General features: G+C 46.6%; 1 protein-coding gene across 1 annotated transcript in view; it reads left to right on the forward strand.

Annotated features, from left to right (window-relative positions):
- The window catches only part of LOC122792239 (discoidin, CUB and LCCL domain-containing protein 1-like), a 1730428-nt gene that overhangs the window by 1475078 nt on the left and 238972 nt on the right, over positions 1 to 16378 (forward strand). The window contains exons 10-11 of the mRNA XM_044059988.1: positions 9437 to 9605; positions 10540 to 10632. Coding sequence (XP_043915923.1) covers positions 9437 to 9605; positions 10540 to 10632 — 262 coding nt within the window. The remainder of the gene's footprint in view (positions 1 to 9436; positions 9606 to 10539; positions 10633 to 16378) is intronic.

A 16378-nucleotide genomic window follows, 5' to 3' on the forward strand; every position in this document is an offset into this window, starting at 1 on the left:
CATTTTCCTAGTACTGTTTGTACTTCTTCTAGAATGAGCTCTTCTTCTTCCTTTGTCATTGTAGGTTGTGTATTCAGCTTCTATGGGTGGGGGTTTCATTCAGAATCATCTAGAAGTACTTCTTCCAAATGCCTTTGACGTTACCTGGACTGGTCACTGAATTGTTGCTGCCATCCCTTATGAATGTTGTCTAGCTTTTGTAATCTATGAAGCACATTAAATAGCATATAACTGTTTCCCTATTTTCAAGAATGCAAAAGAAAAGTTACTTGTGAGTAGCTCAAACTAGCAGACAAGCAGCCATCCTACTTGTGGACAGGAAGGGTGTCCATCTGCATTGTTACTGTGAATGATTTAGAATTACACTTGAGAACCTAAGGGTTGACTGAGGCTTTAAGGGCAGAGCAACCATTCCACCCATTGTCACTTTTTCTCAGGAGGGAAGATATGGCTTATCGATTTAGTTATTAACTTCTTTGCGTGTGTTGACTTGGGTAGTCCTATTTTCAGTGGAGGTTTGGAAAGTTAACTTCAAATACATATAGAGATATAGTAGCAACACAAGACAAGTAATCAAAAATTTGGCATTTGTGACAGGCAAGTGTGTAGCAGATGATGGCATATATAATGTAAATTAGAAGTTATGTACTCACCATAACGTTCCATCTGAGTAGGTGACTTCATTTGGATGCAACCTGTGGGTATCGGATCCGACCTCGGATCCGAGCCGGCATTTCAAAAGCTTAGGCTCCGAGCTCCTAGCTGCTCCCTCTTACCCATAACCCCTTGCCAAGCCCTGACTGACCTCAGATTGAGTTTGCCTCAAAAATACTGACTACAGTACACGAAAAACAGCATAAATACTCGCTCTATAAAGGCCAGGGGGATGGGGGGGGGGATGGTTGCATCCAAATGAAGTCACCTACTCAGATGGAATGTTATGGTGAGTACATAACTTCTAAATCTGAAGTAGGCAGACTTCATTTGTCTGCAACCTGTGGGACAGAGTCCCCAGCTACCTGAATCTTGGGTGGCCGTCATGGAAGGATGTTTCGGAGCACCGCTGAGCCAAAGGATGCTCTTCCTCTGGAAACAACATCCACCTTGTAATGAGAAATAAAGGTATGAGGCGAGGCCCAAGTAGCTGCCGCGCAGATATCATCCAATGAAACACATGACTTAAAAGCGGCTGACGTGGAGACTGCCCTAGTAGAATGAGCCGTAACCCTCTGAGGAGCAGGTCTACCTGAAGTGTCATAAGCCTGCAGAATACAATTAGCAATCCACCTAGATAGTGTGACTTTAGACACTGCTTTACCCAAAGCAAATTTAGCAAAGGAGACTAACAGCTGATCTGATTTCCTGTGACCAGCTGTTCTGTGAACATAAAAACGTAATTGTCTGTGAACATCCAAGGAATGCAATTTGTATTCTCCTTTGTTTGAGTACTTGGGAAAAAACACAGGTAAATTGATTGATTGGTTAATATTAGATTCAGAAGAGACCTTCGGAAGAAAAGATGGATTGGTCCTGAGGCACACCCTATCAGGAAAGAAAGAAAGGTAAGGCGCTTGACGATAGAGCCTGAAGCTCAGACACTCTTCTGGCAGAAGTGATAGCTACCAAGAAGGCAGTCTTCCATGAAAGGTACTTTAGATCTGTAGAAGCTGCAGGCTCGAATGGAGGAGCAGTAAGGGCTTGCAGAACTAACGATAAGTCCCAAGGTGGTACAACCTCCTTGACTGGAGGCCTCAACAAAAAATCCCTTTGAGAAAGGTTTTGCATAATTTCGCCATCATGAGGGAGCTGTCTCATGACCAATGTGGTAATGCGAGATGGCTGCCAATTGTACCTTAATCGTGGAAGAACTTGCCCCTTGGTGAAAGAGGTCTGTTAAAAATCCAGCACTGCTGACATAGGTGCTGAGAAAGGATCCAAAGTTCTCTGTACCCCCCAAATAGAGAATCTCTTCCGTTTACTCCGATAAACCTCCCTGGTGGAAGGTTTATGAGCTGCCACTAAGATGGCTTTGACCGGTGATGAGATACCGAGTCCTAATCAAGGATGGAACTGGAGCAGCCAAGCTGTCAATTTCAGGGTGCGCAGATTGGGAACCGCAATCCCCAGAGGGTGGGAGATGAGATCCGAATCGGATCCAGAATCCAGGGTGGATTGATTTTGTGAGACCATACAAAGGGAAACCAGGGTTGACGAGGCCAGAACGGGCAATGAGAATCATTCTGCTCCCCAAACTGTTGGCTTTCTGCAGAAGCCTCTGCATCAGAGGTAGTGGAGGGTAGGCATAAAGGAGACCGGGAGGCCAAGCATGCACCAGTGCATCTCTCGAATTCCCTGGTGGGGAAGGAGAGCGAAGAAATTGTCGCATTTGGCGTTTGAGGGAGAGGCAAAAAGATCGCAACAGGGTTGCCCCCAAACGGCAAAAATCTTCTTCGCTACCTGAGGATTGAGAGACCACTCGTGAGGTGACAGAATGGTGCGACTGAGTTTGTCCGCAAGGATGTTGGATTTTCCCGGAATGTGCGTTGCTACCAGAAAGCGTTTGGTGGAAATTGCCCATTCCCAGACTCTCATGGCCTCTCGACAAAGGGGATAGGACCTGGTTCCTCCCTGTTTGTTGATGTACCAGACTACCGACATGTTGTCTGTCTGAATTGCAATAGTCCCTGAAGGAAGAACGTGGTGAAGTGCTTGCAACGCTAGGAGCACTGCCCTCATTTCCAGGACATTTATATGCAACGATGTCTCTGTGGGGTTCCACGTGCCTTGGACAATCTTTCCCGCAGAATGCCCCCCCCACCCGAGGCAGGAAGCGTCCGTGGTCACTGTGGCTCCGGGAAAAGCAGCACAAAAAGGTCTCCCTGACAGGGGCTCCGGAGACAGAAGCCACCAAAGAAGGGAATCCTTGCACGCTTTGCTGACCGCTATCTGAGAGTTGAGAGAGGAACTGAGAGGGGACCATTGAACTTGAAGGGTCCATTGAAGAACCCGCATGCGTAGGCGCGCATGAATAAGAAGCGGAATAGCTGCCGCCATCGAACCTAGGGCCCTCAGGACCGAAGCTGCAGTCGGAAATGGTTGCAGGACCGCTGCTACATGACACTTCAGGTTGGCAATTCTGTCTGGAGTGAGGAAGGCTCGCATTGACCTGGTGTTTAGCCTTCCTCCTATGAAATCTATAACTTGTGTGGGATGCAGCAAAGATTTCTCCCAGTTGACAGTGATGCCCAACCTTGGGGCTAGTCGAAGAAAGTAGTCCCTGGCTGAGCACAGAAGATGCCTTGATGATGCTGTCAGGAGCCAGTCGTCCAGGTACGGAAAGACCTGCAATCCCTGGAGTCTCAGGTGGGCCGATACAACAGCTAAGACCTTGGTGAACACCCTGGGGGCTGAGGTGAGACCAAAGGGAAGGGCCCTGAACTGATAATGACTGGCTCCCAGCCGGAAGCGAAGAAACCTCCTGGACCGTTTGTCCATGCGAATATGGTAGTACGCGTCCTTGAGGTCTATGGAGCACATCCAGTCGTTCTCCCTCAAGAGGGGGAGAATAGATTGAAGGGTGACCATCCGGAACTTTTGCTTGGTTACTGTCAGGTTCAGCAGGGAAAGATCTAAGATCGGTCTTAAGTCCCCCGTTTTCTTTGGCACTAAAAAGAACCTGGAGTAAAACCCTGACCCGGTTTGCTCTGGGGGGACGCACTGGATAGCTCTTTTTTCTAGCAGCTGTCCAATTTCGATAGCTGCTGCCTCCCTTTGGTTGGGTGGAACATCTGGGAGGCTGCGAGATCTGGGAACCTTGTATAGGAGAATTGAATAACCTCTGGATATCACATGAAGCACCCAACGGTCTGTTGTGATGGACTCCCAAGAAGTCAGGTGCCTCGAAAAACGCCCCCCGACTGCCTCCAGAGACGGACAGCTGGGCAACCCTTCAGGGCTGCTGCGTGGGTCTATCAGAGAAAGGTTCTCTGGACCCAAAGTTGCTAGGAGCCCCCCTGCCTCTAGGACGGCGACCTCCCTGTCCTCCTCTGCCACGGAAGGACTGGTTATCCGGAGCAGGTTGGGACTGCTGCGATTTCCGGAACCACATCTACTTCTGTCCCTTTTGGTTCTTCGAGAAGGACCTCTGGGGAGCTGAGAAGCGGACTCCGACGGCAGACAGCGTCTTCCCGTCCTTTTCGCTCTGGACTAATGTTTCGCGAACAGTCTTGCCAAACAAGGCAGAACCATCAAAGGGGGCATTCGTGAAGGTCGCCTTGAAGGGCTCTGCAAAATCACAGTGGCGGAGCCAGGCCTGTCGCCTCATGACTAGGCCTGCTCCGCTGGCTCTAGCGGCTCCCTCAGTAGCGTGAGAAAGCAGCCGCATAGATGTATTGGAAACTGATCTGAGAGTGGCCATTCGGGTGGAGTATAATTGTTTATCCTCACTCGACATGGACTCTGGGGGAGATGCAGCGTATTCTTTAATCAGATCCCGCTGCATCCTGATGACGTGTGCCATGTAGTTCAGCGCTCTCAAAGAGAAGGTTGCTGAACTGAAAACTCGCTTCCCAATGCGATCCATCGAGCGGGACTCCTTGCCCGGAGGATGCATAAAGGGACTCTCCTGGGCCAACTCCCTCTTAGTGGCTGCAGCCATCATCATGGCATCTACTGGGGGGCCTTTGCTCCAGTGAGTGCGGTCCGCCGGAGGGGAAAGGATGCGGTCAGGACGCTTAGGTACAGGCTCAACGGTGTCCAGATCCTTCCACGCCTGATGGATATAAGGTCCACCAGGGGTCGGCAGGAGGGGACACCCAAGAGGTAGATGGGCCCGCCTCGAATGCCTCCAAGAACACAGACTCGTCTGAGGGGGCCTTGGGGCAGACCACCCCCTGATCCTCAACATTTCCATAATGTCTCCAAATGAGACGCCTTCAGGGTGACCTTGGGGAGCCCTCCCTTCATCCAAGTCTGTGTCTTCGGTAACGGACTCGGGGGAGTCCATGTGCCTCCTTTTGCACTTACGCTTCCGAGGTACTTCTTCGGGGGGGCTGTCCGAGGAGTACTCTTCCGCAGCTGGATGTTCCAAGGGAACTACTTGGGACATCGAGGCGGCTGTCCCTGGGACCGGCTGGTGGGGGCCTGGCCCAACTGCAAGGGAGTGCGGGATGGAGCCGTGGCAGGGACCGGGGGTCCGGTAGTCCTCAACAGTGCCCTTTCCACTACGTCAAAGGCCGAGGGAGAGCCAGCTTCTCTAAACCCCGAGAGCCGACCCCCACTCGGATCCGACGCACGGATCGGAGCCGGAGCCGAAACCGTCGAATCCGAGAGACCGGTGTGCTCCGACCTGGACGGAGCCGAAGACACACCAGCTCCCTCGGATCCGAGGCTCGGTCCTTGGCTCCGAGAGGTCGGGTCCGAAGTACCTGAAGCACTCAAGGGATGGGACGGATCTGAGGTGCGCCGACCTATCGGATCCGAACCACCCCCGGATCCAACTCTGCCCGGCGCCGACAGCTCCGAACCCGTGGTATGGGTCGGAGAAGGAGCCAAAGGGGCGAAAAAAGGGGTCGAAGCCCCTCCCGGATGGGGGGGGGCTAGGAGCACTCCCATTTGCATTTGGGCCTGGATGAATTTCCTCATCATCCGGTCCATATCTGCTTCACTCATAGAAAAAGTGGATCTGGTGGAGGCCACCGAAGCGGACCTAGAGAGCCGCCTCGGGGACCTCGCTGAAGGGCTAGCCTCCTCCTCCTCGGGCCCAGGAGAGAACCGGAGGGAGTGGAGCCGAGGAGGAGGAAAGCTAGAAGGCACAGGGGAGGCCGCAGACGGAGGAGCCGAACTGAAGGTTTCGGCTCTCCGCTTGTGGTGCCTCTCCTGTGCCTCTCCTTCTTCTCTCTCCCTAGAAGACTCTCTCTCCTCCGGCATCTTAGAGGGAGGTTGAGTCCCAGCCAGAGGAGGAGAGCCCACAGCAACAGCTTGCTGAGTAGAAGGGGCAGAAGCCGCGGTATCTGGGGAGAAGTCCCGCCAGCACCAGCTTCGACCTCCGCTCCTCAAAGCTCGGGGTTGAACCCTGCACAAATGGTACAACCAGATGACAGGTGTTCAACCCCAAGATGACTTACGAGTGTGGCCATCCGCTGGGGACAGCTTATGGCCACACTCGGTACATTTAGAGAATACAGCCTTATGGGCTTCGGACATGATAAGCCCTAAAAGGCCTAAAACAACACACACACACAAACTACGCAAAAACCCGTGAAAAGTTAAAAATAAAGAGAGAGGAAAGCCTACACACTCAACACTAAATAATTAAGAGAAAAAAAGTTGAGATTTTTTAAACTTTTTCTGTCAGAAATAACTTATCTGCACCAAAAAACACCAGGAGCTCAAGAATCCGTCGCAACTTGAAAGCGCCAAACGAAATCTGAGGTCAGTCAGGGCTTGGCAAGGGGTTATGGGTAAGAGGGAGGAGCTAGGAGCTCGGTGCCTAAGCTTTTGAAATGCCGGCTCGGATCCGAGGTCGGATCCGATACCCACAGGTTGCAGACAAATGAAGTCTGCCTACTTCAGATCTTATGTTCAAGTGGAGATGTGTCATCCATAACATACATTAGTGCTTCTTTCTTATATGTTAATTTAATGTTAGAAGGAATTACAGTGTGGAAACAACATGGTATGTAAATCAGAGAGGCAAATTTATTTGCTTGTGTTTAGGCTGGCATATAAGTCACAACATAATATTGAATGTACAGAATAAACAACAGTTATGATAAAAAAAAAATTGTAGCCAGAATAGGATATTTAAATAGTAGTACCAGTTTGGCAGTTGAGAGTACAGTAAGGATGATTACGTAAAGCAGAGAATGTTAACTGCATAGTATAAAACAACCCATTAGGATACATGTGTGTATGTGTATATGTATATATAATGTATAAACACAAGCTAGCCTGGCCTGTGGTGGAAATTTGAAGAGTATGTTGAAGATCTTAAAAGACAGTACTGTCAGAGGTGAAGGAGGAGTAGAAATTGATATCAAGTAGGTGCAATTATGGATCACTGAGGAACTCCTTATGTGAATTTGTTGTGGCAGTGATAAGGATCCATTATATTTAACAGGAGTGAGTGACTGACTGAGTCAAAAGATTTGATGAGCTTGACGAATATGGCACATGGAAGGAGTAATTTATTTGTGTTAATGAGTATAGTGTCAGTTAATGGGTGAAGGACTGTTAGTATGTTCTTGCATTTCCTAAAGCTGTGCTGATGAGAGGAGAATGTGCTATATTGGTAAAGGAAGAAGGTAAGCAGTTTTTTTCTAGTAGTTTTGCTCAGGTATGGTAAGAGAGAGAGATAGGCATAAAGTCTGAGGTGTTGGAAGGTTTAGGCACTTTTATAGATGGGTAAGAGTTATCTTTTTCCCAAATAGCGCTATAGCTGAACATTTTAAGATTTTTCATAATGGGGAAGTTGGGGGTTTACAAGGAATGATTTCAGAAAAAAAATAGTATTGGTCAATATGACGACATTCTTATCAAAAATAAACTATTTTATAAAGAATGTGTGTATATATATATATATATATATATATATATATATATATATATATATATATATATATATATATATATATGTATATATATAAATAAATTTAATACGTTGGTTCTGAATGGGTTAAATCTTGAATGCAGTTGGAGATTTAATTAAGTGTTAATGATTTAATGGAGGAAGAGTATTTAAGACAGGAGGTTTTCTTAATGTTTTACCCCTTGAAAGTTTTCTTAGCCAAGCTGCTAAAGATCATAGAGGTTTCTGTAGATTCCTGGCTTGGTTGTTTTTTTTTGTGTGTGTCTGTTTGTTTTAAATGGTTTTAGACCTTGTAATTGTGTTTTTTTTTTGGCTTGGTTGCATAACTTAAGGTGTCATGGTCACAGGTAAAACATGACTGTTTCCAGGTTTTCAGCATTGTCTCTGCTTGTCAAATTACTGGAGTTCAGGATTAACCATGGTTGATTTATAGCTGTAGGTAATCTATGTTTCTGGGAAAGTAAATTATCTTATGTACTATGTAGGATTTCTATAAGGAAGGTAGCTGCTTCGCAGATATAAGTAGTTAGTTTGTATTGCTAATGGTGTTCTCAGCAAGTTGCGAGTTGGCTGTGGTGTTGGTTGGAAGGAGAGTAAGATTAGTAGGAGCTTGTGTTTCTTTAATAACTAAGTGAATGTAATGGCCTAGTGATCGCTTATGTTTGAGAGGTGCACTGGGGTGGATGACATGTAAAAGGGATGGCTGGATATGAAGATGTTTAGGATGGTGTTATAGTTAGCTGTCTGATTAGGCCTGGTGGGTTCTGTGATTAGTTGGTAGAACTGGTGGTTGGAGAGAGAGACAGCTGTTAGTCATATTTATTGTGTCCCAGGAAGATGATATTGCAGTGCTCTAGAATTAAAACACATTTACTAGAGAGATTGTGAACTCAGACCAGTTATGTAACATTTTTAACATTTTTGATGCGTGTAAGGGAGACAGGTTGTTAGTATGCAGATGTGTTATAAGATCTGCATTTGCACTTGATCTAATTTAATGTTGAGGCTTCCACAGTTGAGGGATGCAATAGATGCTTAGCTCAGGTATTGCTGAGGTTGGCAGATAACTGGTTTTGCTTGATAAGAACTATGGTCCAGGGTTATTCTGAATGTCTCCCAATAGTAATTGGAGGATGGCTTGCATTTTAAGGGATTTGCTTTAAGAATGTTGATTAGCTTTATTTTTCATTTGAAAGAACATGGTAAGGATTTGCTTCCTTCTAAATTTGGGTAAGGTAATGAATGGTATTTTACATATCTGAGGAAGTAAGAATGGAGATGTGGAAGATATTTCAGGTCTGGTGACACTTTAGGGTAATGTGTGTGTAAAACTTCCTGTGTAAGATAATCCTAGAGTTTACTATTGTGAACAGAATGATCAGAATTGAAAGAAATCTAGGTAATGACTGTAGATGATAGTAACTTTGAATAGGGTAAGAAGCATTAAGTAGTACAAAAGAATTTAGATTGTTTTCAATGAGAGCAGGTAATTGAAGTTGAGAGGCTAGAGTAATTTAGGAGTATTTGCTAATCAGTGGCCCCGCCCTTCAGATGGAGTAGGAGTAATAGTTGTTCTGGTGTTGGTATCATTTTATTATTAGAGTGTATCTGTGGGTAGACAAGTCAGTGTTATGGTTGTGAACTGAAGGATTGTTGGGATAACTGCCCCTGATAAATTAGATGAAATCCAACGTTATTGTGGCAGGTTAGCTAAAGTCTTGAGTGGCTTGTGCAGCGAACTAACAAGTAGATGTGTTGGACTATGAGTAAGTCTATTAAACTGCCTCATGTGATACTCTGTCATCTTAAACGTGAAGGGAGCACTGATTTGCTTCTGCTTTATTTCAGGAATTTGAAAGCAACACAGACAACCAGAAAGAAGTTCGTAACAATTTTATTCCTTCCATTGTGTCACGCTTCATCCGCATTTCCCCCCAAAGTTGGAACCAAAGAATAGCAATGAAGGTTAAGTTGCTTGGTTGCCAGCCACTGCGACCAAGGTCTCTACGGCCTAATGGTGAGAACTGTGTCACTACTAAGACTAGAAACTATTTTAAAATCCATGTGTTAATTCTATCATTTTATGTGGCTCATGCTGTGGCCGTATGATATTGTGGGGGGGGGGGGGTTATTAAGGTAATACAGCAAGATTGCAGGAGAAAGCTAGACACTTAAGAGGTTATTCCTACAGCAAAATAGGGGAGCAGCTTGATGACTCATTTACTTTTCATTTACTGTAGGTTTGGATATATATCCCAGTAATTATCATGGGAAATAACTGCTGATCAAAAGCCAGGGAAGAGCAGACTGTGTGCTGACCTTAGTGTTACATCTTAATGGCCTACTTATCGCTGCTGCCCTCTCTTGTGGTCTAGAGGAACTTTATCAGCCCGTAGAATTGGAAAGGAGGGGTTAAGTCTTTTTATCGTCTTATCCCTGCAGGCTTGTCCATTCACAAAGCCTGAAAGAGTTGTATGAAGACTAGCTGGATGGGTTTAATGTGCGGAGGTGGGACTAATCCTTAGTAATGAGAGAATGTGGGCAAATGGACTAGTAAGGCACACAAGGGTTCAAATAGTTGCCATGTGGATAGTAAAACAGACTTTGAGTGACAGTATAGGCTGTACCTCATAAAGAAATATCACTTAAATAAGCTTCACAGAACTCGCAGCCATAAATATTGTTAGAAGTCTTGAAGAGGTAAGCATTTCCTCAGTAGTTCAGCAAAAATGTGTGACTGCCAGACTGTGAATGTGTAGGTTTTGTTGTCACTCAAGTAAATGCATACTCCATACCAGATTAATGGTTTTAGACCACAGTACACCTGTTGCTGCTTTGATTTCAGTGCATGTCTAATTTATGCAGAGGATTGCTTGACAAGTGAGTGGTGGCAAAAACATTACTAAAAATGTTTTTTTTTTCTCTCTCTCTTTTAATTTCTTGGTCTACAGAGAATATTAACCCAACAAGTTTCCCTGAGGTGAGCAGTACCTTTACTGAAAACACAACTTTCCAGGACCCTGTTATCATAAGGACTGTGCCAGGTACAACTTTTTGTCTTCAGGGAGGGATCTAATTTGAGTGGAATAAATAATGTACATATTCAGTGATGGTACAAAGGGTGAAACCCATACCTTTAATGTGATTCGAGTAGCATACTTTATACTGCATGTTTCTGTGCTGCTTATTACGCTGTATGCATATATGTGATGAAGTCAGTTACATGGAACCCTCTGGCTGTTGCACCAGGGTTCATTTCATATTTTTTCCTCACTACTTGTTTACCCAGGCAATGACTGGAGATTATCATGTCTCAGTTTAACATTTTTAACCAAAGCATGTTTACTTATTAATTTGTTTTGTTTGCTTATTTATTTATATATTCTTTATGTTGAATGGATAGGTGGGCTAATCCACAAAGGATTCTCGTCAGCCATGTCCCAGTCATACAGCAAAGGAAAGCACTAGTTAGTCCAGTAAAATATCTCCCTTTGTTCCTTCAGCAAAAAGTAGACACCAACACTACACTTGAGTCTGTTGAAGAACACTTTATTCAAAAACATTTGCTCAGTAAAGCTCTATTTTAGTCCAGCAGTGTAGCATTACCCTTCTTTAGTGCCAGATTAGACAGTTATTGTAAACTGTAAATGAAGTATAAATGTAGTTATGCAACTAAGAAAATGAGAAGTTATGTACCTACCATAACGTTCCATGTTAGTTGTCTTCTCTCGCCTTCTTTCTTGCTTGATGGGGCCTCGGCTCCGACTCGGCACTTTGCTAAGCTCGAGAGTCACTTTTACCAGCTCGAGGCAGCCCCATATCCCATGATGCAAGGCGGTAAGTACCCAGATCTCGTTTGGTACCTATAGGTAAAAACACCTAGCACAAAAAACTTTCCAGAAGGAAAGAGAAGCAAAAAGCCTAAAGGATGGGCTATAAGGAAGACCAGACAACTAGCTGGTCTTAAGAAGCAGTCTTCCATATAGGGAGAAAAGAAGGTCTGTCCAGGCCAGGGGGCAGGAGGGAGGGTCACAAGAAAGAAGGCGAGAGAAGACAACTAACATGGAATGTTATGGTAGGTACATAACTTCTCAATGTTAAGTTGTCAATCTCGCCTTCATTCTTGCTTGATGGGACCGCGTCCCTAGCACCTCTATCCTGGGTGGCTCAATGGAACAGACTCTTGAGAACTGTAGAGCCAAAACTGGCTCTGTCCCTGGAGGCCAAATCCAATTTGTAATGAGAAACAAAGGTATGAGGAGTGGCCCAAGTGGCTGCTGCACAAATAGTGTCTAATGGAAGTCTAGCCTGAAAGGCTGTGGAAGTGGCTAAGCTTCTGGTTGAATGTGCTTTAGGTTTCGAGCACAGCTGTTTTCCCCTGTGCTGATAGATTTCAGAGATGACAGAAGAAAGCCAGCTAGATAAGGTCACTTTACAGACGGGAAGGCCTTTTCTGTTATCAGCATAAGAAATAAAGAGCTGATCGGATTTCCTGAACTGTTTTGTTCTGTCCAAATAATATCTGAGTTGGCGGTGAACATCAAGATAATGTCATTTTTGTTCTGATCTGTTTGAGTAATTTGGGAAAAATACAGGAAGGTCAATAGACTGATTCAAATTACTCTTTGAGGCGACCTTGGGCAGAAAGGTCGGATTAGTTCTCAAGGATACTCTGTCTTTGTGGAAGACCAAATAAGGGGGACGAACAGAGAGAGCATGAAGTTCAGACACTCTCCTAGCCGAGGTAATAGCAACCAGGAAGAGTGTTTTCCATGAAAGAAACTTCAGGGAACATGAAACAGCTGGCTCGAAGGGAGGAAGAATCAAGGATGTCAGCACCAAATTTAGGTCCCATTGAGGAGGAGGACTCCTGACTGGAGGTTTCAGGAGAAAGATTCCTTTTAAGAAGGCTCTACAAAGCCTATGGGACATGATGTTGTGATCTGAGAACCCGACATGAAAGTTCGAGATAGCAGCTAATTGAACTTTGACAGTGGAAGAAGAAGAGCCCGCGTGAAAGATTTCCGCTAAGAAATCCAAAACTGCTTGAACTGGAGCAGTAAAGGGATCAATATTCTTAGCTTTTGCCCAATAAGAAAAGCGTTTCCATTTGCTGGTATAAATCCTTCTAGTAGAGGATTTTAGTGAAGCCACTATGATATCCCTAACAGGATTAGAGATCATAGGAAGCCTGGCTAAGGACGGAAGTGGAGCAACCAAGCTGTGAGGTTGAGAGAAGGGATAGACCGGTGCAGCTGACCCGATTGGTGAATCAGAAGGTCTGGTACTGGGTCCAGATGCCACGGCTGCACCAAAAGGTGACGATGGAGGAACGGAAACCAAATTTGTCGAGGCCAATAGGGAGCAATGAGAATCATTTTGGCTCTCAAAACGGTGGCTTTCTGGAGTACTTGTGGAATCAATGGAAAAGGAGGAAAAGCATAAAGAAGTCCCTGGGGCCAATCCTGGGTTAGAGCGTCTCTGGGGGGATGGCCTGGCAGTGGGAAGAGAGAAAAGAAGTCTGGGCATTTGCTGTTTTGGGGAGTAGCAAAAAGATCGCAACATGGGCGGCCCCATTCTAGAAAAATCTCCTCCACTAAAGATTGTTTGAGAGACCACTCGTGAGACATGAGAATAGCTCTGCTCAATCTGTCCGCTAAAATGTTGGTTTTCCCAGGGAAATGCGTTGCTACCAGAAACCGATGAGAGGAGATCGCCCATTGCCAAAGTCTGAGAACTTCTCGACACAAGGGGTAGGACTTGGTTCCGCCCTGTTTGTTGATATACCATACTACAGACATGTTGTCTGTGTGAACTGCAATTGTTCCCAAGGGAAGAAAGTCGTTGAGGGCTTGCAACGTTAAAAGCACTGCTCTCATCTCTAGGACATTTATGTGCAGGTGGTATTCGAACGGTTGCCACATCCCATGAACCATCCTGCCCTGATAATGACCCCCCCCACCCGATCAGGGAGGCGTCCGTAGTGACTGTGACTACCGGGGCCGGGGATACAAAGGGTCTGCCCTGATGAATCTGGGGAGAAGAAATCCACCAGGATAGGTGGTTTTTGCAAGCTTGTGTCACCAGGATTTGGTGACGCATGGGAAGTTGTTGGTAAGACCACTGGGTGAACAACATCCATTGAAGAAGACGCATGCAAAAGCGGGCCAGGGGAAGAAGGGTAATAGCCGCAGCCATGAGTCCCAACACCTTCAGAACCATTCTGGCTTGCACCTTTTTGCTGGCAAGGATGATCCTCACGTGACTTTGTATATCTGAGATTCTTTGGTCTGTGAGGGTTGCTGACATCCGAACAGTGTCTAAGTTTGCGCCTATGAAAGTAATAGACTGGCAGGGCAATAAGGAGGATTTTTCGTAGTTTATCGAAATTCCCAACTGAGTGCAAAGATTTATTGTGTAATCCCTGGCTTGAAGTAGTTGATGCTTGGTGGTGGCTGAAAGGAGCCAGTCGTCAAGATACGGAAACACCTGGAATCCTTGACGTCTCAGGTGAGCCATGACCACTGCCATACATTTGGTGAACACTCTGGGGGCTGTAGTGAGACCAAAGGGCAGGGCTCTGAATTGGAAATGACTGGACCCCAGCCGAAAGCGGAGAAATCTTCTGGAGCGTCTGTGAATTTTTATGTGATAGTACGCGTCCTGAAGATCTATTGAGCACATCCAGTTGTCCTTCTCTAGGAAGGGCAGAATTGACTGAAGAGTGACCATTCGGAATCTTGTCTTCTTCACAGACTTGTTGAGTCTGCTGAGATCCAATATTGGTCTCCAGTCTCCCGCCTTTTGGGGACCAAAAAGAATCTTGAGTAGATTCCGGCTCTGAATGGTCTGCTGTAACTGGCTGAATGGCTCTTTTTTGCAGAAGTTTTAATACTTCTAACTCTGCAACTTCCCTTAGACCGGGTGGTACATCTGGAAGGGAATTTGAGTGAACGAAGGGACTTTCCTCTAAAGGAATTTTGTAACCCTCGGATATGATCAACTGTACCCATCTGTCTTGAGTGAGGGAACGCCAGGCTTCTGGGTACAGCGATAGTCTTCCCCCGACTGCCTCCAAGGATGGACAGTCGGGCAACATCTCAGGGATGCTGGAAGGGCTTGTCAGAGAGAGGCTCTCTGCTTCCCTGGTTCTGTGGACCCCCTCTGCCTCTAGAGCGTCTGTTATTATTACCCCCTCTGCCTCTAGGGGTAAACTGACCACGTGTATCCGGCGTGACTCCTTGGGATTTGCGGAACCACATCTTTCCACCTTTCTGTCCTTTAGGGTAAGGTCTAGAAGGGGTGGAAAAACGGACCCCTACGGCAGAAAGAGTCTTGCCGTCCTGTTCACACCTGGTCAATGTATCCTTCACTTGAGGGCCAAACAAAGCTGACCCATCAAAGGGAGAATTTGTGAAGGACGCCTTAAAGGGATCTGCGAAATCACAGAGCCGCATCCAGGCTTGGCGTCTTAAGAGCCACACCTGTACCTGCGGCTCTACTCGCTCCATCTGCTGCATATGATATCAGTCGCATGGAGGAGTTAGCAATAGAATTAAGGATTCCTAGCTGCGAAAGAAATTTTTTCTTGAGCCCCTGCAGCTGTGGGATCCTGTACCACTTCACCTAGTTCCTTAAGGATGTCCCTTTGGAGTCTGGTGAAGTGACATAAGTAGTTCAGCGAGCGCATAGCAAAGGTCGCTGAAGAGAACATCCGCTTACCATACCTATCCATGGTCTTAGAATCTTTATTAGGAGGATGGACAGGTACGGAAGGATCTGCAAGTTCCTTCTTAGTGGCAGCCGCCACCACCATGGCATCAGCAGGGACACCTTTCGTAAGGAATTGCTTATTCGAAGGGGCAGTAATAAATTTAGACGGCCTCCTAGGAACTGGCTCTACAGAGTCAGGAGCAGCCCAAGCCTTTCGAGCAATAACCTCCATAAGGGGGTCGAAAGGCGGAGACACCCAGGAGGTGGAGGGCCGAGATCCAAACGCCTCCAGGTACACCGACTCATCCTCAGAGGGATTTGTGGAGGGCCAGTTTCCCCTCTGTTTTAGGAGTTCTAGGATGTCTGAAAAGGAGACATCCTCAGAGGGGGATCTTGGGGATCCCTCCGACTCATCTAAGTCAGTATCTGAAGTGATAGACTCAGGGGAGTCTAGGTGTTTCCTCTTACAAGTTCTCTTACGCGGAGGATCTCCTGACTGATCAGGAGAATCCTCGGAAGAGAGGGTTATTCCCAGTGGGGAAACCTGAGGCGGAGGATCTCTGGGTCCGGGAGCAAGAGGGATGGCAGAGATATCTACAGGCACTGTAGAGGGAGGAGCTAAGGGAATAGACTGCTGGCTGAGACCAGTGGCCAGCACACTCTTCATCACCTCGAAGGCCCCCCTCCCAGGGAGGTCCGAGAGAACCCGCTCCGAAGAAACAGGAACTCCAGGGCCCACCGAAAGGGAAGGCTCCGAGGCAGATGTCGGAGCCGAGCTCACCAAGGCCGAGGCTCCAAGGGGAAGAGCGGGGTCGGACAAGGGTCCGATGCCACTCACCCCCTCGGAGGAGACCAGGGAAGCCTGACCACCGAATCCCTCTAAGGAAGGTCTCGAAGAGGAGATAAGAGTAGATGCTGAGGGTGCAGAAGGGGGGGGGGTATCCGCCCCTCAGCCATAGCAGAAACTATCCCCGAAGACTCCAGCTCCAAACTCTGAGGTAGAGTTGAAGGAGGAACTACAAGAGGGGTGTGGACTAATAGTCGTCTGTTGAGACGGACTATGTAGCATCTGGGCCA

The sequence above is a fragment of the Protopterus annectens genome, chromosome 1.part2 (genome assembly GCF_019279795.1).
Source record: "Protopterus annectens isolate FY-2018-M chromosome 1.part2, PAN1.0, whole genome shotgun sequence".
Taxonomy (NCBI): domain Eukaryota; kingdom Metazoa; phylum Chordata; order Ceratodontiformes; family Protopteridae; genus Protopterus; species Protopterus annectens.